The sequence below is a fragment of the Rhinolophus hipposideros genome, assembly GCF_964194185.1.
Source record: "Rhinolophus hipposideros genome assembly, chromosome: 4".
Taxonomy (NCBI): domain Eukaryota; kingdom Metazoa; phylum Chordata; class Mammalia; order Chiroptera; family Rhinolophidae; genus Rhinolophus; species Rhinolophus hipposideros.
Genome location: NC_138050.1, coordinates 46,461,370 through 46,483,141, shown reverse-complemented (window position 1 = coordinate 46,483,141; position 21,772 = coordinate 46,461,370). Strand labels below are relative to the sequence as shown.

At 45.6% G+C, this 21,772-nt stretch overlaps 1 protein-coding gene across 5 annotated transcripts in view; it reads right to left on the bottom strand.

Moving 5' to 3' along the window:
• PLEKHA2 (pleckstrin homology domain containing A2) overlaps positions 1-19,104 on the bottom strand; it is a 56,667-nt gene extending 37,563 nt beyond the window's left edge. For 2 of the 5 annotated variants that reach the window (XM_081046936.1, XM_081046940.1), the window contains exons 1-2: positions 18,893-19,104; positions 7,150-7,313 (exon numbers count right to left, since the gene is read on the bottom strand). In XM_081046936.1, coding sequence (XP_080903062.1) covers positions 7,150-7,290 — 141 coding nt within the window. In that variant the 5' untranslated portion in view covers positions 7,291-7,313; positions 18,893-19,104. Of the gene's footprint in view, positions 1-7,149; positions 7,314-9,090; positions 9,573-16,613; positions 16,715-18,482; positions 18,575-18,892 lie in introns of those variants that run through there. The other 3 variants (XM_081046937.1, XM_081046939.1, XM_081046938.1) reach the window with 3 other exon arrangements.
• Between the last annotated feature and the right edge of the window lie 2,668 nt (positions 19,105-21,772).

Below are 21,772 nucleotides of genomic sequence, written 5' to 3'. Positions count from 1 at the left end.
AATTCAGCCTCCTCCACATTTCCCTCAAAGTCAGTCATCATTTCCCCTCCACCCTCTCACTGGTTTCCTTCCCAAGTTCCCCATTTCAGCAACTGCACCTTCTATCCCCGGTCAAGCAGGCACGAAACCTTTGACTCGTCTACTGCACCTTCACTCAGTCGTCAAGCCTTTCTTCCTCCCCATGGCTTTTAAATCTGGCCCTTCCACTCCATTCCCACCATTCCCATCATCGCTGCAGATACATAAGGAAGCTGTCAGACCACTCCTCGCTGTCATCTCCAATTCCAGGCTCTCCCTACTTTCCCGTCCTTCGGATGTCACTGCCAGAACAAATTTCCTTAACAAATCACATCTCTGTAACACTTCAGAGTTTACCAAAGCACTTTCACATACATTACTTTATTTAATCTTGACAGCAAACATGTCACAGATGGAGATAATTCATATCGTTACCCGTATTTTAGAGATGAGGGGGGAGGCTCACAACAATGGATACTTCCCTAATTAATGTATTCACTAAGTCATCCTGTGGTCAGCTGATATAACAAATACAAATTGGCTATGAAGCAAAATCTAATATGCAGCCCTGCTCCCAAACAGCCCTGTTTTTCCTTAGCGACATTACTTTATTCATAAAATTGCATTCTTGTATATAAATATATAAAATATATAAAACCAGATGCAACAGATATATTAAACAAATACTAAAGGTTAACATCTAAAGCAAAACATAACAATATAGCCAAAGACAAATTTTAAGAAAACTTGGAACAGTCATCATCACGGTTTTGCCTTAGTTGCTTGGACTTTCATACGAAGTAGTGCTCAGTGTTAACAGGACTTTCCATCCCAAAGGGTTTCTCAGTTTTTACTTTTTAACTTAGGCAAAATACGTCTTGTTACAAAGACAAGAATTAGTTTTAAGAAATAAGATTACCATAGAAAACGCATAAAACAAAATTGCTCTTACAGTATTTTAACTCTCAAGAAGTCCACACATAAATTAATTCTAAAAACATTAATTTAATAATAATTAGGCCTACACAGAGTTTGCATTCTAAGTAAAAGTACAGAGCTGTCGCTTCAAATCTTCTTTTGGAATTTTTCTTCCCATAGGAATTCTGCATTCTTACTCTAACACAATATAGACAAAAGCATGTCAGAAATTCTACTTAACACTTGAAATTATGTGTCCACCTGGCTAGCTAACATACCAACTACACAAAATCCACAAATTAAAAAAACACTTCGCCCAAACAACTGTTGAAGATCTAAGAGTTATCATGATGCTTGTACCTACAGAGAATATCTCTCGACAAACACACGAGAAACTGGTAATACTGGTTGCCTCTGGCTAGGGGAAAATGTACTGGGGAACAGGAGTAGGAGGGAGAAACTTGTCACCACATCAGCTTTCCAACGTTTCAAATTTTGTACCATGTGCATGTGTTGGCCAGTTTTTAAACAAAGTTATCTTACCAGTTCTTGGCATTTTTGACAGAGTGAAGTATATTACCCAAAAACTCTTTGAAATATTGTTGGATTTCAGCCAAATTTTTTCTGATACAGAGAATGCAATTAAAAAAAATAAACAATTTTTGCCTAGCCTTTAAGACAAAACTATTGTCCATTATATGTTATGTACTAATATAATTTCCACCCACTCTACCACATTCTTTCTACTAAAATGCAGCGAAATGTTCATCTTTTTGTCAGCAAGCTGAAGCTCTTTGCCCTTTTCAATAAAAAGAATTGCTTTCAGCTTATTTAAAAAAAAAAAAAAAGCAAAAAGCAAAGAGTTTTTATTAGAGCCCCAGAGATACCAGGAGAGATGCAGAGATACAATCTTTTTTGATATTATGGATATTTTGTTTCATAATTTACATCGTGGCCTTCAGAAAATAAAAGCATCTCAGTATTTTGGGACAAGAGAGAAAATACATTATACAGAATAAATTTGAGAAGAACAACAATCTAGTGTAATATTGTTTCCATGCTTCTGTTTATCCTTTGTTTGGGGCTATATAATTTAGCCTTGCAATTACTTGGCCAAGTGGGCATTAGAAAGGTGGAACGTCAGCGTTGCTGTGCAACTAAAACATAGTTAGTTACTCGGTAGGTTACAGTAATGAAGTCGAGAAGCCTAATTAAGGAATTTCATCTCCACTCTCACGATCGGGACCAACATTAAATTAAAATACAAGTGCTGGTGCCATTGTATCATAGAAGTGTTTTAAGGGAAATACAGCTAATGTTTGTTTCTATTTAAGAATTCTTGTGTTAGCTATATTTTAGTAAAAATCTTTTTTAAAAAAGAATTATCTGCATGCTTAATGTTGTCAACGTATTGATTTTTAAATGCATTAGCCAAATCAGTGGCCATAATCAATACTATCGAAATTTTCCATTTAGAGTGGTCCTTTTTAGCTAATGGGTTTCACCCTAGATCTGTTTGGGATCACCAGGGCCTGTGTTAAAAACCTTGACTCCTTACTTTACCCCATCAATTCTAAATTCTGTCAGGCAGGCATTCAAGACTGTACCTGGTCCAAGCAGGCTGACCCCTATCATGCACCCAAGTCTATGTCCCATGAGCAGACACTGTCACTGGCCTCCCATCTCGGCCATTTGGCTGTGCTCACAAAGTGCAGCACCTGCAGCTCCGCTTCAGAGGGCTGCCTTCCGGCGATGGGGGCCACTTGGCCCACATTTGTAGAGCCAGTGACTGTCCGGCAGGGCACAGGGAAGTCCAACACCCTTGGGACAATGCTTAGGCCTCAAGTACTGTGCTCCCTGCTGCAGCATCGGGCTAAGGCCTGCCCTCTGCAGACTTCTCACAAGTTCACACTCATGTCTGGCTTCCTCCCCTTCCATGTGCTGCTTCCCAGCACACTTGACACTCTCAGGAGAATGTTTCCTTAATAAAGAACTCGCCACAAATCCTTGTCCCCGGGGTCTTCTGGGAAACCCGACCTTAAACATCCTCTAACCAGGTGAGCTCACCTTCCCTCCTCGGTGCTGCCTTTGCCCCACAATGACTGCTGTTTCCCTCTCTGAGAATGCCCTCCTCTTCCCCTTCCTCCAGGGGGCACAACAAAAATCAAATGACATATTGTAAGTGAAAACACTTCAAAACCCGGAAAGTGCACTACAGATGTGAATCACTTATAGTAATAATTACTACTCTAATGTCACCCATCCTTCCAGACCTGCATCTAGTGCCACCCCCTCCATGAAGGGGTGCCCCGCAGCTGTTCCTGCCACATTTTTAGGTAATCATCTGTCTCCCGACCAACAGTGTCAGCTCCATGAAGGTGAAGACTTTGTCTTGTTCACTGTTGAAGTCTCGGCATCTAGACGGATGTCTGGCACACAGGGCATGTATAGCAAACACGGGTGAAACAGTATTGCTGAGCTCCAGAATCTCAGGCTATTCTCAGCCCTTCAGGAAATGGAGGACCAAAAGCCATGCTAAGGCTTTTGCATGTGGATCATCTACAGTGCTTACAGCCCAGACAGGACAATGACTTGCTTACATACAAAACAACGTGGTGGCAGCGCCAGGATCTGATCCTTCACCTCGTCGCCCAGGTCTGAGAACTTTCCATCTAAGTAAGACTCCACCTCCGGGCCTGACTCTTCCCCAGACGGCAGCGGCAGGGAACGCTGCAGCCCTTCTCCTTCAACCAACAATACATATTGGCAGCTGTGTCGTTCCCCTGAATGATATGGTATCTTGTTATAAAGATGGACTCAGATTTCTAGCTCTACAGGTGTGTGTGTATTGTTTTCATCTCCCCACCTGAACCTGAAGCTTCCTAATGGCAAGGACCTCATTCACTGAGTTCACCTTCCACATCACCCACAGGACCTTGCCCAGGGCTGAGCGCACACACATCAGGAGGAGGAAGATGGCAGGCAAGGGAGAAGAGTGCAGACACTCGAGTCAGACAGACAACTCCAGCTCTGCACTCATTACCATCTGTGCAACCTTGAGCAAAAGCACGGCACTTCTCAGCACCTTGCAGAGTACTGTGAGAGGGACAATAGTCCCTGAGTCCCAGGACTATTGCAAGGACTTAATTAGGTGATATATGTAAAGCATTTCACACAATGGCTGGCATAAGGTGACCACCCAGGTAAGTATAACCCGCGGTCAGTAATCACAGTAACAGTGGTAGTCAAACGGGCTCCATAAATACCACCTACCAAGGGCTTTAAACAGGCAAGATCAGAGACCTGGGTTCAGAAAAACCCCTGCTTACTAATGTCTACTAAATAACGAAGATACCATACCAGGCGTCTCCTTTTCCCTATAAATGTAGGATGTTCAGTGAGAGAACAGAGTCCCCAGGTCTCTCTCAACGGGGACAGACCAAAACCCTCCAGTTTCCTCCTGGAGATCACCTCTGATCCATCTTCTCCTGACTCCTGGCATGCTGCTCTGTCTCACTCTACAGAACTTACATTTGGTTTAGGCTACGTCCCCAACCCCAGAAGAGCGGTGTCGGGCCACTCTGTAATTCAGAACCGCCTCCTTTCTGACAGCTTCATTAGTTTGTTCATTCATTCATTCATTCATTCATTCATTCATTCATTCAATGAGTGCACATTTTTCAAATGCTGGACACTGTGGATCAAAAGCTAAACCAGATGAGCCCCCTGCCATCTACGAGCTCCCAGCCCTGAGAGTCCTCTGGCACCTATTTCTTAATCAGATACTACCTTTGAAAGCTTTCCTTCCTCCCAAGCAACATTAAGATGATTGTCTCATTATTAGCAATAATAGCAGAGGAACTAGAGTCAGTCTGCCAGGGCTCTGCCACTTTCTTATTATGTAACCATGGGCAAATTTCTTCCCCGCTCTGCCTCACCCACCTCACCTTTAGAATGAGGACAATAATACCTACCAATTAGACTGCTGTCAGAATGTAATGAAAAGCCAATGAAGTCTTTAGAACAGTGCTCGACACATAAATAAATGCTCACTAATACTATTTCACAACTCAGAACAACATTCACTCTCGAGTCTAGAATGGTTGTTTGGCCATTAATACAACAAAGAGCTAAGCCAACAACTAAAGAAGTAAAATGTTCTCAAATATTGCTATGTCACAGCAATATTTCTTTTTTAGGCATCTGCCAAGCCAGCCGAAATTTCTGCTGTCAGGGAAAATGTAAAGAATTTCCAGCAGGGGCCACAAGTTTTATCCGGTACCTCAAACTCAAAGAAGGCTCTAGCACAAAGAGCATCCTGAGCGCTCAGTTGCCAGGGAAACGAAGGAGGCTGTTGGACTGACTACAGAGGCTGCCCCCAGACATCCCGGAGAGGCAGCCTGAAGGCCCAGCATGCAAAGTTGGTGCAGGTTCTGCAATCAAGGGACAGTCAAATCGAAGGGCAGGACAGACAGAGCAAGGGAATTCCCAACAACTGGAAACACTTTGAGAACAGAGATGGCGACCCTGTGGTCCTGGGTGACACATCACTGACAGCAAGACTCTCAGCCTGTGGCCCAGAGTATGAAGGAAGGTCCAGCTCTCAGGGAAGGTAGCTGGCAACAACGAGGCAGGATTCCCCAAACAAGTGAATTTGGGTTAAGAACAATCCTAGCAGGAAGCATAACCCTAAGCAGGTAAATCGGGACAAAAATGCATTCAAATTACCTGAACTAATATGGCAAGAGAGTGGGAGACGGCAGACAAAGGAAGAACAAGGGAAAGGGAACGATAAGACTCAGAGACCATAAGCCACCAGGGCTCATCCTTGGCAAGCCAGAAACCAAGTAGACTGGAAACAAAGACTTGATTTCAAGTTCTTCCAACAGTGGATTTGTTCACCCAGCTGTGGGCACCTGTGCAGAGCAAAGGCAGGAAAAATGATACGCAGGGCCCACAGGCAAACCCCAAACCAAAACACTATAAGAGGCAGCCATCCCAGGATAAGTCAAGGATGTTAGTGTCCGTATGTGGTTTCCATTCTGCACGCTCAGCACTTTAAACGAAAGTAAGCAACAGAAGGTTTGTCAAGGATGTGAGTAAAACATGGGGCACAGTTCCACTTACGGTTAAGGCCTTCCTTCGAGAAGGTAATTAGTGGCAGCTGACCTCTGGGTATGTTTTCTGTATCTATAGAGTTTTTCTCTCAGCCATCAAATCCAGAGGACAAATGCCAAAGGCCTCTAGAGGGTTACCCCTGGATAATGATCTAGAGACTCACAGGACTCTTTTTCCATTTCACATTTAGCCCAAATCTATCCCCCAACTCTTAGACTTTCCTCTTCCCATGTCTCTGAACCGGAGCCAGATCTCAGCCCCACACCCCACCCCAACACGGCCAGGACCCATGATCTTGCCATTCAGGGACCACACCAGTGTTTGGGGGCCTCATTCCACCAAACTGCTCCAGGGCAGGGGGAAGGAAAGAGCCAACAGCATTCATAGCACCAGAAAAACAGACTTGAGATCCCAAATCAAGGGTAGAGAACATTTTTCCCGGACCAGAGATGACTCTAGGGACCCCCCCAGGCACAGCAATAACACTTAGGGGGCCCCTGTCAATTCCAATGTCTGAGATACGGCTTTTTTCATCTTTAGCACAAGGAAGCAAAACTATGTGACTTCCAAGGTCACCTACAACCCAGTATTCCGACTCCTGACTCGATGCCAGGAACCAAAGAAGTCCAACATTTGACCAGCTCAAGGAACCAGATCACATTCTCTGCTGGGGAGGAGCCCCAGACTAGAAGAGCAGGAGTGGCCACAAGGCCACAACCCTAACAAGAGAGATGAGAGGAAACAAGCCATGCCTTGGAGCCTGGATCAAGCCTGGCGGGCCTCTGTCGGACTTTGCAAGTGTTAAATTTCTGAGTGTGAGAAAAGACACCAGATCCCCTGGGTCAGGAGAGATGAGCTTCTTTCTCAAGCTAAAATCTGGAATGATTTCCTGTCCACGTGCATGCGTGGGGTGTGTGTACGTGTACGGTGTGCGTGTGAGTGTGAGTGTGTGTGTGTGTGTGTGTGTGTGTGTGTGTGTGTGTGTGTTGGTGCTGCCCATGAGAAACGAAGTCCTTGAGGCTAATCCCATGTACATTCCTCCCAGGCAGTGATGGGCAGCCAGCCACTCTGCCACCTTCCCCCATAGCCTCTCACCTGGGGATTGTCCATGTACCAGAGAAGGCAGTTGGCCTGGGTGTCCAGAATAAAGTACCTCCGCAGAAACTTGCCACTGTTCTCATTCTCCTCGATGTCCAGAAACCCACAGATTCGGTTCTGCCGATCCACATAAGGCATTCCTGGGCTCTGCTCACATCACCCTGCATGGGAGGAGGGAGGCGGGTGCTGGTGAGAAGGAGGGTGAAGCGGGCCCTGCCTCAGGACCTGTAGGAACCTCACTCTGACTTGACTCACCTCTGCAAGAAACTGGGCTGGCACTCTCTCTCATCAGCTTCCTACCCCAGGGCACCAAATGTTCCACCCCAACCAGACCCTGGAAATCTCTATTGATTCCATTCTATAAGCAGTCATCCAAATCCATGAGAATGTGTCACCTAACTTTCCTGAGGCTTTTTTATGTGCTGGGCAGAGCATTAGGCAACTTTACAGACATAGAGGATATAAGCCGAGACTTTGGGTCAGGGGCCTGGGTTCCAATTCCCATTCTGGCTTCGTATTGTATGACCACAAACTATTTCATCTTTCTGCACCTCAGTTTCTGTCTGTGAAATGGGGATAATAATAGTACCTGTACCTTGTAAGATTTGGGTGAGAATGAAGTGCTTGGCACACATAAAGCACTTCAAAAACACTAGGTGTTATTACTCTTCACAAAAGGAAAGTAGGTCATCCCCCAATTTTATGCATAAAGAGACTATATCAGAAAGGATTTAAGCTCCAATTCAAATACCTAAATTAAATTTTGCCAGAAATTCAGTCATTGAGAGCAGTCCCTCCAGATCTATGAAGGGACCAAGGCACTGATCGGAGGGGTTCCTGAGACCTTGTGGCAGGGCCACATTCCTCAGCCCCAGAGGCCACTTGTATTCAACGAATGAAAGACTGGAAGAAAGCGCCAACCGCTGAACACTTTCACTGACTCCAGAACAGGATCTCGGTGTCAAGAGACAAGCCGAAACCTTCAGGCCAGCTTCCTTTCTCTTTGTGATTTCCTTTGGTCTCTCTGAAAGGTCAGGAGCTCTGTTCGCCTCCCCAAGGAGGATGAGCGCCTTCCCACAAGCAGCTGCACCCAACCTGATGGGCACCGCGATACAGAAGTGGGACAAGGTCCCGCAGGGATCAGAAAACACCACATGGCATTCAGACTTTCAAGGACAGACACCACCCACCCTGGCCCTGCTGGGATCCAACAAGCAAAATTCACTGATACCCAAGCCCACCACAGGTTTTACTCTAAGCCAAGTTGTGAAACAGCGGAGTTACGGCCATTCCCTGCACTACAACACTGGCCAGCAAGTACGCTACCAAGACGCCACACCTGTAGTCTTCCAGGAGTGTGGGGGGCAGAGGCGGGGTGGCTCACCAGCGGGGAGCCACACTCCTACGAGATCAGGCTCATTCTAAGGGTGGTGACGCGTAATGTAGTCTGTTCTCTCCCACCACCACCCCCCCACAAGCAGCCTGGCAGGGCTGAGAGGCTGCCCCAAGGAAAAAGTGCCCCCTGAACACAGGGATACCAGTGCACAGTGAATCCCTTGGCTCCACGTAAGGTCTGGCCACAATCCCAATCAGGACGGACAACTCAGTCAGAAGGGAGAATCCCACGGCTACTTGCTGGGTCATGCATGATAGAGGACAAAAGAGTAAAGCAGGCAGGAAAAGAGGGCAAAGATGAAACAGCACAGCTAAAAAGGAAATAAAAGGAGTAGAAGTAAAAGAGTAGGTGAGAAAGAACGAAACATAGAAAGAGGAAGTTTTAAAAGATGGCAGAAGAGAAGGAAGAAGTACGGCAGAAAAGTGGAGAACAATGGCGGTTGAGGGTTGGGGGAGAAACACTCTTGCACAAAGTAGCATCATATCTGCCAGAAGGGGCCTGGACTGGCATAGTCAATTGTACTCAGGTTAAGTATACCATACCTGGAGCCAGATCCCCCGCTTCTCAGTGCCTTCCCGAACTAAGCTTCCATCACAGCTCCAGTTTCACAACATGAGCAAGTGTGAGTACAGGAAAGGGGAAAAGATGGATAGTAGCCAAAAGCTAGGAAAAAACGCCATGGGAGGAACTTGAAGTCTTCTTGTAGGCCCTGGATCAAAGATGGAAAGGCGAGAGGCCTGGCGTTGGCTGGGGAGAGAGCACATGCCTGAGAAAGGATGCAGCTTCTCCCCAGGGAACAGGGGATAACAGGAGTCCTCTGCAGACAGGCTGGGTCAACCTCCTGATGAGAGTGCACAGATGTCTGGTCAGGATGAGAGACCTCGTTCATCTCCCAGGAAAACTCAGTTAATTTCCTTGAGGCCAGCCCCGCCGGAGAGACAGAATTTCCAGGGGTTTCAGGACTGTTGCCACTCCTGGGACATTTCTCAGAGAAAACGCATTTGAACTGCAGTGGGACAACAAAGCTGACTGTCTCCGAGCCCACTCGGGAAGCACAGCATGCAATGTCATGCTGGCTTCCCTTCACACGCTCCCTTCTCCGCCCACAAGACTGATCCGTCAGAGGCTAGAACAGGCAGTCTTTCTGAAATCCTCTAACAGCCTACTTTTGTTGAGGGTTTCCCATTTGCACGGACCCATGGAAAGGAGAAGATCCTGACATACCAGAAGGAGAGAAAATTAAAGGAATTCTGGTTCCCACATCTCCTGTCTGTCGTTCTATCCCCAGAAAAAAAGCTGCTCAGATGCCCTGAGAAGCCGCTGAGTCACAGCTCATGGAGAATGTGGAAGGTGGGGGAAAGAAAGGCTCGGCTGCAGGAGAACCGAGCATCACACAGACACGTGGTTATAACCAGAAAGTGACATCCTCAAAAGACGGTGCACAAAACACAAACCTGGTGCACAAAACACAAAGCTGAGGTCCTAAACGCCAATCCTCTGACAGTTCATTCCAATCCCTCTTGCCACAACAGTTGATGAGATCTGGTACAGAGAGCCTGCTGTCTCAACCACCAAATCCCCTCTCCCTGCTTCTTCAACCTATCACCATCATCTTCCAAGTCTCTGCGGGTTCCTCCCTTTTTTCCAGAGGCGCCACTCTAATACAATTAACTCTGCCACCCCAGGCTCAGCCACAACTGGGAAGAGAGGGGAGAAAGGAAAGTATTAGCAATTGGTAGTTAAGGGGGGAAAAAACCACCTGGTGCATACACACATACTGTCACCCCAAAATTCCCCTACCAAGACCAAGACAACACTCAAAGTGGCCTTTCCAGCTGTCACAATACCCCTCCAGATATATGGTTTTGGCCTATTTTCTGCCTCTCTAAAATCACTTGTTATATTAAATTTCAACTCGAGTTCCTCAGTGTAAAATTATTGGGTGGAGGGTGACATTGGGTGGTTTGTCTCAGAAGTGCCCCTACACACACACTCCGCATGTCCTGGGCCCCATACCTTGGCAGTGACTCTCCCATCTCCTGGGACAACATGCAAAGTGTTCTCGCTGGGTTAGAGCACCAGATACCCATCTCTCAGACTAGCCTCTTCACCTTTCCTTTGCTCTAATACCACAAAGAAACCACCCAGCAAGTAGCCTGTAGCCCTCACAACACATGGAAGAAAAAGAGCACAGAATATTTGTGCAGGAAGGGACCCTGGGTCCACTCCATTCAGCATCCTATCGGTCCAAAGCATGCCAAACCTCCCTAGTGTTTTCCGCATTCAGTACAAAAATTACAATATAACAACGCTGGCATTTTTAAAAGATCTCTCTAGCCAACCGTTTCACTTCTGTGTGCTTTTTCATGCTCCTGGCGGCGTAATCAGCCTTTTTAAATTATATCATAAATGTGCTCCACGTTGCTACATAGTCTTTGTAATCATTGTTTCTAACTGTTGTATAACATTACTGAACTGGATTTGCTATAATTTACTTAATCATTTCTCTATGATTAGACAGTTAGATTATATCCAATTTTTCACTATTATAAATAATGCTGAAATTCCTATGTTCACACTTTCTTTTACATGGAAACAGCATAAATTCTAAGTAATAATATGACTAGATCATAGCTTATGGTCTTTTATAATTCTTGAGACCTATTACAAGGTTGCTTTCTAAAAATATTTTAAGTGTTTACATTGCAGCCAGCAACATATTGTTACCATTACTATGTTTTTATATATATAGAATATCCTCATTATTTTCAACTGCTGCCAGTTTTAAATATAATGATGCCTAGTGAGGCTTAACTTTAATTTTTTCATGTTTATTTCCTGCTTCATCTTCCTTCCTGGACTTTGTTAAATGTAAATCAAAATGATGTGTACACACGATCGATATCAATCTCTCTGTGTGACACACACACACACACACCTCAAACCAAACCAAACCAAAACATGGCCTCATATAATCCAAATAACTAAATAATGTATTTTAATTAAAACTAAAATAGAAAAAAAGGAGGAAAGTTTTACATGATCCAAATTTCTTCAGTAAGTTCTTAACTATGTACTATAAATGAAAATATATTAAATATTTAATTCATATAAAAGTAAAACTGAAGAAAAAAAGTGAATTTGCATGGACTTACCCATTGAATTTAAATGTTAACTAAACCAAGATTCCTGGCCAACATTTGCCAGCTGACCAGACAAAGCTCATGGGAAGAGTCAATAGCTGCCTACCTTAGAATGAGATCAGGGGGCATTGGGGAGATTTCTCTGTCGAAAATATCTCCTCAACGTTCCATTTCAATGCTTCAGTTTCCATCATTGGAAGAGATTCAAGCCAAGAATAAAACTGTCCCCGAGGAAATGAGCAACTGACATCTTTATCAGGCTCATAATATACAAGAGATATCTGGGACCAAGACCCTAAGAAAATAGAACATACTCCGATGGAAGACAGAGGCACTAGAGGGGCGAAAAAGTAAAGATTGCTGCTTGAAACGAATGTCATCTACTTGAAAAATTTAACTAAGATTCTTATACACTTATTCACTAAGATTCTTATACAGGAGTAGAAACCTTTCTGGAAAGCAATTTGGCAATATGCAACAAAAGAGCTAAAAATGTTCATACCCTTTGACCCAGGAATTCTACTTCTAGGATTCTATCCAAGTAAATAAACAGAGATGCAAATAAAGATTAAAATAAAAAGACAGCAACTGCAACATAATTTATAATAACAAAAAGTTGGAAATGCCCTGAATGTCCCAATGATTAGAGAATAATTAAATAAGTTATGGGACATTTCGCATAAAGAAATGTTGCACTATCATTTAAAAACTATGTTTTCAAGTCATTTTTAATGAATTAGGGAGAAACTTCCCATATCCTGATAAGATTTTTTAAGATACAATATGATTTATAATACAATCTCAACCCCCTAAATATTATTTTTGTATTTCTATATTTGGAAAAAGACTGACATAAAAGACACCAAAATATTAGCAGTTAGTATCTATGGGTTATGGGTAAATTCTATTTACTTCTATATATTTTCCATATTTCCCTAATTTTCTACAGGGAATGTGTGTTACTTTATTTAGCAGGAGGGAAAGCTGTTTCACTACACACACACACCCTTCCCCAGCATATAAGTTTTAAAGCTGAGAATGAATTTCTCAATTCTCCAGAGTCCACAAACAAGCAAAAACTTGCCTAAATTATAGTTCTCCTGGGACTTCTTTAGTGCGTCAAAGTTTTAAATCTAATATGGCAATGTTAGAGCCAGGTACCTACCCAGAGAGCTTTGGCACTCTCCATTCTAGTTGGGTATCTTACTCTGTTTCCCCGAAAATAAGACCTAGCCGGACAATCAGCTCTAATGCTGACTGGAGCAAAATTAACTTAAGACCCATGTATATTATATTATTATTATTATATATTATATCATATCATATATCATATCATATCATATTATACTACATAAGATCCGGTCTTATAGTAAAATAAAACCTGGTCTTATATTAATTTTTGCTCCAAAAGACGCATTAGAGCTGATTGTCCGGCTAGGTCTTATTTTTGGGGAAACACGGTACTTCTACTGCAACATCCTCTAGAGAGGCTCATTCTTTCCGCTGTGGGTTTGGTTCCTCATTCCCTGGTCTTCTTAAGAGAAGCCCCTGTCCTTGGGGCCGACTGAATATTCAATAAGTCAATGCCGCTGTTCCTCTACTGCTACAGCCCTAGGGCCACACCAGGCCCAGCACTCTGGGAGAAGCAAGGAGACCCTGAAAAGGACCCCCAGTGGAATTTTCCTTCTTGAAACTTGGGAGATGGGCTTGACATTTTTTAAGTAAATGGCTAGATAGATGAATGAAGAGATGGATAGATTTATTTTTTTAAAGAAAAGCTATAGAGCTATTAAGTTATGAAAGCTGTAGTTTGTTGCACTGGATATCTTGATTTTTAAGATCGCTAATGTAGTTTGGAAATACAGGAAAGACTAGAGTAAAATAAGGGAGATTCATGGGGGGGGGCCCATTCTGATACTTTCGAAGTATATAAAAATGAGAGAAAGGGATAACAGAGATAAAGACTTAAATGGCATTGTCCCTACTATGAAATAATCTATCATAACCTCTGACAGCTCAAAAATTTTTTTTAATAAATTTGTTTTTTAAATTTGGAGATTTTTCTTTCACATTATTCTGTTGGCAAGGCAGGGAATTTCAGCGATTTTACCCTAGAAAATAGTCCAGAAGGCGTTTTTTGACATGCAGTGGAGCATGCAATAAGTAAGTACATTCTCCTGTCTCTTTAGGTGAGCAAAGAGGGATACCAACAGGAAATTGCTAAATTTCTACAGGAGAAAGTTTATCTAGAAATGGCCTCACAGGTTTCAGTGAGGACTGTAATATAACAGACAGAACTGGGGAGTGGAGGTTAAGCGCAGGTACTGAACTACTGCTAGAATACGCAAGGGCCATGTGGACAGAGTGCTCACCTATGTTTAAACTGCAGCACACATTAAGTGTGTATTGTAGAACCTCAACAATGCCAAGGGACTAATAAAAACCACGAGAACAACAGCAAAACACAAGCATAACTATTTCAGGATACATCTCTGAGAAAGGGCCAAAGATGATAACTTAGGAAGCGTGAGAGCATCCAATTCCTGTTATAATATCACTGCATTTTGAAAATGTCATGAGAGCAAATTCCAAGTAGTCTCAGGCAGGAGAGTAATGTGAGAGAGAAGGGAATGTACTGAGAACATGTTCCCAACGGAAGCACAGGGTGAGGAATGCAAACATCTACAGGAATGGGGAGGTTAAGAAAAGGCACCTCCTTGACACAGACAGCCCAATCTGCACGGGACCCCAGAACTTTGAATGGAGGGCAAGGCATTCAAGGAATTTTTAAGGGAAGAACTATGGGTGCAATGGCAGGAGTAACTGAACACTGATACCACTGCACGAAAGATGCCAAAAACAACAAAATATTTTAAACATTCATGACCTCTCTTAACAGTAGCCTTCTATGTTCAGAGAAACTGTGGTCGTTGGAGCGGGTAGGAAACAAAGGCCTGCATGGCTCAAGGCTCCTCAGACACCTGCACCAAACAGCTCACCAGTGCCCGCGAGCTGCCACACTGGGTTGATAAAGAGCCTATAAAAACTGAGATCTTAACCCTGCAGAATCGTCAAAGTCCCCCACCTCAGAAGACACAACAAATTCAGTTTCCCTGTGAGGCTTCCTAGCAATAGCTGTACAGGAGCTATAACCATCATTTGAAATTTGACAGCATCAGCCACTAAAGCCTGAGCGGTAGGAGAATGAGAAGAAATCATTATTTCTCCTCTCTACTAATTAGCCTTTTGGGAAATGCCAAGAGACAGCATAAATGGCCTGGTGTGTCTGTCTAAAGGTATGTGCATTCAGAGAAGGAGGCAGGGCTGGATGTGACAAGGAAGATGTGCAGGTGACAATGGTCAGCATGAGGGTGCTTAACGAAACTCTTGCAAGGTCACCATGAACAACGGTGTGCTGATTTCAGTTACCCACTTATGCAGGAGAGTGAAGTGAAAGAGCAGGCATTTTAGAGTCAGACAGACTGCTGAACTCTTCTGAGCCTGTTTCCTCATTTGCAAAACAGAGAGAATCACTACCTACTTCAAACGATGCTGTGAGGATTAAATGAAATCAACATGCGAAAAGTGCTTAACAGCACGTCTGGTAAAGAGTAAACACTAGGCAAATGTTGTTAAGGCGTGTGTGTGTGTGTGTGTGTGTGTGTGTGTGTGTGTGTGTGTGTGTGTGGTGCCTAATAAGTGGTATATGATTACCAGGACTACCACGAAGCTGCTCAATACAGGGCAGGCTGCTGCAGGGGCCATCTCTACCCCTCAAATATCAATAAGCATATTTCAATGGAAAGGCCGTGACAACTGGGATCCTTCACAAGGCACACATTTCCCTTACTCTTGCCTCTACTCCAAGAACCATCATATTTTACATCTCTAAAATTCTCCTGGTTTTAAAAAAAAAAAAATCCAAGAGATCCACAGACTTCATCTTGGCCAGCAACTCTGAAAGTTGATAGAACCCAGCTGTCTCCAGCTTTGCCCATGGGAGCACCCGAGTGGCAGAGAGCCACTTTGCAAGTGAATGGCTAACTCTGGGGCCTAGCTGATAGGACAGAGAGTACTAGCCTTTGCACTTTAACTGTCGTTTTTCTCAGGAGCATAAGGACATGCAAGACCTAGCTTCCCACCCTCTTTATCTCAGCTGGCCAAACTCTAGTGGCAGAAAGGCACACTACAGGCCCAGAGCTGAAAGCCTTGTTTGCCCACCCTGGGCAGTGTCAGTAGCTCCTGCACTAGCAGAACTGGGACCTCCAAGGTGAGACCGCCCAATCCAGCCTTTACTCCTCTGCAAATCACTTCAATCAATGGGGGTCAGGACAGAGAAGGTCAGGGCTTTCAGAAAGAAGGTGAGTTATAAAGCCCAAAGATTGGACGGGCTTACAGCAGGGGCCAGAGAAGGGGAGAACAGAGAAATTCAAGATTTGGAATAAAGGTCAATGGGGAGTCTTCCTATAATAGTCCCATGGCACCAAGCATAGGCCTCCTCAGAACAGGAAGGAAGAGACTCCATCCTTTCTACTTCTTAGCTGCCCTATATCCCCACCCTGTCCAATTCCCTGGTTCAATGATGGGCTTATATTGGGCAGAGCTAGGATTCTTCTCCTCCCATAGGCTGTCACACCATAGTATTTGCTCTGCTTCCTTCCCTTGCAAAGCCTAATAGGTTAGATTGCTGGAGTCCTATCCAACTCACTAAAACATGTGGAAAACTGAAAGGCAACGCCAACTGCTCATGGTGGGCAGAGAGAAGAGCACCAAGATCCTCTTTTCCAAGCATTAGGGCTACACCTACCAGAATCAGTAGCACCCCAGTAGTTTCAGGGAATCAGAAGGGACAATTACTGCACTGTGGCCCACAGCAAGATCTAAGAGAGGAATTCCAGCTTTTTAACAGGGGTATCACCCACCTGTCCACCTGCCCCATGAAGAAGACAGGAAATCAATGAAGTGCCAGTTGGATGTGCACATTGAAGACCTTGTTCCTGCCGCTTTGGTCTCCCTAGTGTTCCAGAGCTTTTCAGCACCTCCCCCGCCCCACCCCCACCTCCCCCACCCCTACTCCCACGCTGGTAAGCCTGCAGGAGGCCTGCTCAGGATTTGGCTGAGAGGGCTGATGCATCTCTCTCCCCACTTTTGCAGAATGTTCCCATAGGTAGGCACCAACCAAAACCTGCATGTCTTCAGGATTTATTTTAACCTTGGTATTTTATTAATGAAATACTGAGCTAAATACAGTTCAGCTCACTGTGATGACATGATAGGATTTGCAGTCCCTATCTCCTTATACAGAAGATAGAAGAAAGCACCAATAGGGAAAGGGTTTTGCAAACTCTCCACCAAAAAGCAGGTGGTTTCCAAGTCAATACCTAAGTGGTTACATATCTGTGAAGTGAGCAAGGTTCCCATCATCAGCTAGCTAGAATTCCACCAGGAATGCCACACTTTGTAAAAAGTGGGGCTTACAAACAGGGCAGATTACTTAGGTCTAAAGGAAACATCCAGAGTAAACCCTCATGAACCAGCTTAGTGGACGGAATTTCTGCAGGCTGATGGCACAGCTGCATTGCTCTTTTCCCTTCCATTTGGACAAGCACAATGTCTGTGCTTGCAATCATTCATTCATTCATTCATTCAACATTTACTCAGCACCTAGGGGATGTCACACATTGACCACACAGTCCAGACTACAAGCTAGACTTTGACTATGGCAAAAGTCACCAGCCTTCAAGTGGCACACAGTGGAGAAGGCTAATATGTATGAAACGATGATAATGCTTTTTAAAAGACTCCTCTGGTTTCTCAAAGCATGCCAGATCTCTATTTGGGCAATCAGCTTTGTGTTCTAGGAAGCTAAAGACTGGAAGCTCCCTAAAGACAGAGGCGGCATTTTTGCTCATCAATGCCTTTCATGTGCTTATAGCCAATGGTTTGTCAATCGAATGCAAATTAAATAGAAAACAAACATTTCCATTCTTTCAAGATCTTTGGCTCTACTGTTTCTGAAAGATTTGCCACCAAACAAAGAAAAATGAAGAAGCTCCAGAAAAGAGGAAAAAGGGGACTGACTTAGATATATTAAGAACAACATGACTACAATTTTGGAACTTCAACCCAAGTGCAACCACCACTCAGCTGGCTGAGGTGCCTCCAAGAGCCACAGCTGGCGCCCTGGTAGAATGCTTCCCACCCCACCCCCCTTCGCTGCTGTTTACTCCCTGGGGAAAAAAAAAATTGGAGTCCTTAAGAAAGAATGGAGGAGGGGCGGGAGGAATTAGAAGGGGAAGACACAGCTTGAACCCACACTCATCAAGAAGGAAGGAAACTTTAAACAGTAAGGCTGGGGGGCAGGGCTAGCCTAGGGGAGGAGATGTGTAAGACTGAAGTGGAGGACTTGCCTGGACACTTTTCCTTCCTACAAGGCCTCTTTTTTTCCCTTTACTCTTTTTTTTTTCTTTAATTTGATGAAATAACAGTTCAGAACTGGAGAAGTGGAGCAGAAAAGGGAAGTGAGTAAGGTGAGGAAGAAGTTGGTGAGAGGGACAGACAGCTCCCCTCGAGGTGCTTTCCCAACTTCGTACCGAACCTGCATTTCAGAATAGTTTTCCTTCAAGTCACCCCAATAGCCTGGAGTTCTAGAAGCCCGAGGACCCGGGCTGGACCCAGAGAAAAGGAACAGATCTCCCTACGGAAGCATATACTAGGCCTGTCTTGTAATAAGGTAATAGGGGAAGAGAGAGATGCGTCTCCACGGCCCAATCGGTGCCCAAGGGACTTGCCTGGACGTTCTCTGCTCTCCAGACCTACCCGCAGCCCGGGCAGTCGTTGAGGGGCCGCTGCCCCCGCGCCAGAACCCGCAGAGAAGTTTCGCCGCTGCAAACGTGAGAAAATGCAGCTCAGCCGAACACCCGCCCCCACCCTCCCAGCGGCCCCACTCCGCAGCCCGACCCCTGGCGGTGGCGACCTTGGCCACCCCGGACGCCTCAGAAGATTGGAGGAGGGGTTGCCCTCCGGGTTTTCCTCGAGCTAGAAGGGCGGCTAGGAGCTGCAGAGACCTCCACCTCGGTCGTCGGCCACCAGGGCAGGCGCACCCAGCCTGCCTGCGCGCCCCCGCTCCCCCAGCCCGCGCCTGCCCGCGCGTGTCCCTCTGCACCTCTTCGGTCCCCGGCCCGCGAAGGCACTAACTTACCCCGCTGCGCAGGGGCCGGGGCTCGGGCAGGGTGCGTGGATTACATCGGGGTGGGACGCGCCCCTCCGGCCCGCGGGGCCGGCGCTCTCGGGGGATTTATCTTGCAGCCAAACTCTCGGTGCCTCTGGCTCCTCTCGCTCTTCTCCCCCCACCCCGCCCCCTCCTTCTCTCTTGTCTCTCGGCTCTTTTTTCCGGGTTAATTACGTTTCGCATTAAAGCAAAACCCAGCCCCGGATGTGAGTACAATGCTCCGCCAAGCCCGCTGGGGGAGGAGAGGGGTGCCGGGGCGCCGCGGGGTGGGAGGGGACGCGGCCGGGCGCGGCGGGCTGCGCGGAGGAGGCGGGGCGGGCTCCCTGGAGGCGGCCCTGGACCACCTCCCCAGCGTCTGCAGTGGCGCAGGTGGGACCGATGCCGCGGAATGAGGCCTTGCCTCGTACGCCCGATCCCGGCAGCAGGTGTCCGGAGCGGGAAAGAGGCCTGGGGCTGAGGGCATCCTCGAAGAAGGGAGGCGAGCCAGACGCGGGCTCCCCCTTATCCCCATTTCTTCTTCCCAAAGCCACACCCAGCGACTTCAGCCGGGCCACCCTCGGAATCTGAGCCCTTGCCTTTCTGGGGCTGCGGGATTAGGGTTAGGGTCGAAAGAAGAAGCGCAAATTCTCCCAGGTTGTCATGCACGTCCGGCCCCAGTGGGGCCGGACGTTCTAACGGGGGTTATAGGGACATTTTCAGAATGTGGCTCAAAGACGCCCTTCCTGCTTTCAGAGCGGGAGGGTGCTCTGGAAAAATAAATGGAAAACAGACAAGCATGCATTAAGTAAATGTTGTCAAGAGGAACCCAAGAGAACTACTGTGTGCTGGGTAGCCTCTGTGTTATCCAATTTGAGCCACACAGCCCTATTGTATCCATTCCGTTCACGATGAGGAAACCGAGACTCGGAGACGTGAAGTAATGTGCCCTGGGTCCCACAGTTAATCAATGGCAGGTCTGTCAGGTTCTGATGCCAGCGTCCCACGTGAGGAGATAGACATTTAAATATACATAAAGTCAGGCAATCAACATCCGAAACACAGAAATGTAGTGGATTCACCCTGGAATGTAGTAGGATCCTGCGATGCGGTTTCAATGGATTCTGATACAAATGTAGTTAACGTCTGAGTCCCACCAGACTTTGAAGGAGAGGAGGGCAAAGAAGACTCTTAAGTCAAGGACTGGATGTGCAGGAGTGACACATCCTGGTCCTCATCCCCCTATTGTCAGAGAAGGCAGACTGTTAAGTCTCCAGGACCTGAGGCAACAAATCCTCCCCAGGGGTCCCAAGCCAGATGAGCCAAGAGGGAGACAGGACATTGTGCAGCACACACCCCGAAAGCACCAGTGATGAAACCACACGCGTTTCCTCCTCCATTTTGATTGCCAAAGCAAAAATGAGCCACACTGCTCTCTCAGGTGTGAAAAAAGGCTGTTTGCTTTAGAACATTTTGCTTTGAATGATGAAAGAAAGGGGAACACAAGAAAAAAAAACATTTCCTTTGAAATAAATACATCAAGGTCAGTCTTTTTTTCCTGCTCAGTGAAGATTTTTGCCACTCATATAAATTTCAGGCAGCATAACACGTTGAAAAGCATGTTCTCTGGAACAGATGGCCTGGATTTGAATCCCAGTTCTGCCACTTACTAGCTTCGTTCCCTGGGCAAGTGGCTTAACCTTTCAGTGCCTCAGTTTCTACATCTGGGTTGTTATGAAGAGTAAATGAGTTAACACTTATAGTGTTTAGGCTACTGTTGAAAATGAAGTAGGTGCTATGTAAAGGTTTTTTAATTTAAAAATTAGATTATGGTTTTCAGCGTGAAAAAGAACAAAATTCTACCCAGGACCAAGCAAATCCAACTGGAACTGATGATTTGCACTGTGAACGATGAGGTAAAAGTCTCAGATTTCATGGTATGGTTCATATTAAAACCCATAAAGCTCTACTCCCTGTTGGGCCTGCCTGAGTCACTCAATCACACAGCCACAAATATTTCCTGAGCACTACTGTATTGGATGCCTGGGAATCAAAGAGGAACGGATGGCCTTGGGTCTCCTTCAGAGAATACAAGTGTCACTAGAAGGTGGAGGCAGCTTTGTATTCCTCCTGGAAGAGCCATGGGAATGAATGGCACAGAGAGCGAGTACTGTCAGCCTTTAGAGGGCAAGATGTCTCTGTGTGGGGTGGACATGAATTCACAAGAAGGAGGTGGGCTTTGAAATGGGCCCGAGAAGATGGGTACAACATGACTCGGGTGGTGGGGGTAAGAACATGTTGGGTTGGAAGGCGGGTCATCAGCACGTTTTTGGTGATGCTCATAATTCACTAGGAGCCCCATTCTCTGCCACACTTTCTGCCCTTATTCCACTCCTTTACTCTTGGACTTCCAGGTGCTTCCTCAGAAGACTCCCCGCTACCTCCTCCTGTAGTGGGCTCCACAGAGCAAGTGTCCACTGATTCCGTGCCCTGCTACAGTTCTTTTGCCATCTCATAACCGACACATCTTGAAAGTATTTCTGTTCCCTGACTTTATACATTAATTTTTTTCAGTACAATAAACAATCCTGATGTCTGAAAATATGACTCTGCCTGTGGAGAAAGGAATGTTAAAAAAAAAAAAAAGGGAGGGACTTTCACATCAGCTATTTCAGTCCTCGTACCAGTACAAGATGAGGTTCAATTTGCCAAAGGTTTTGCAGCCAGTTAGTAGCAGAATTGGTTCTAGAACCCAGGGTTGACTACCCCCAGAATATCCTACTATTGGTATAGAAACTTTTTCCATGAAGATGGAGACTTCTGGCCCAGAACCTAAGAATCTAAACAGAAAGGCTTTTACTCTAGCCATTTATT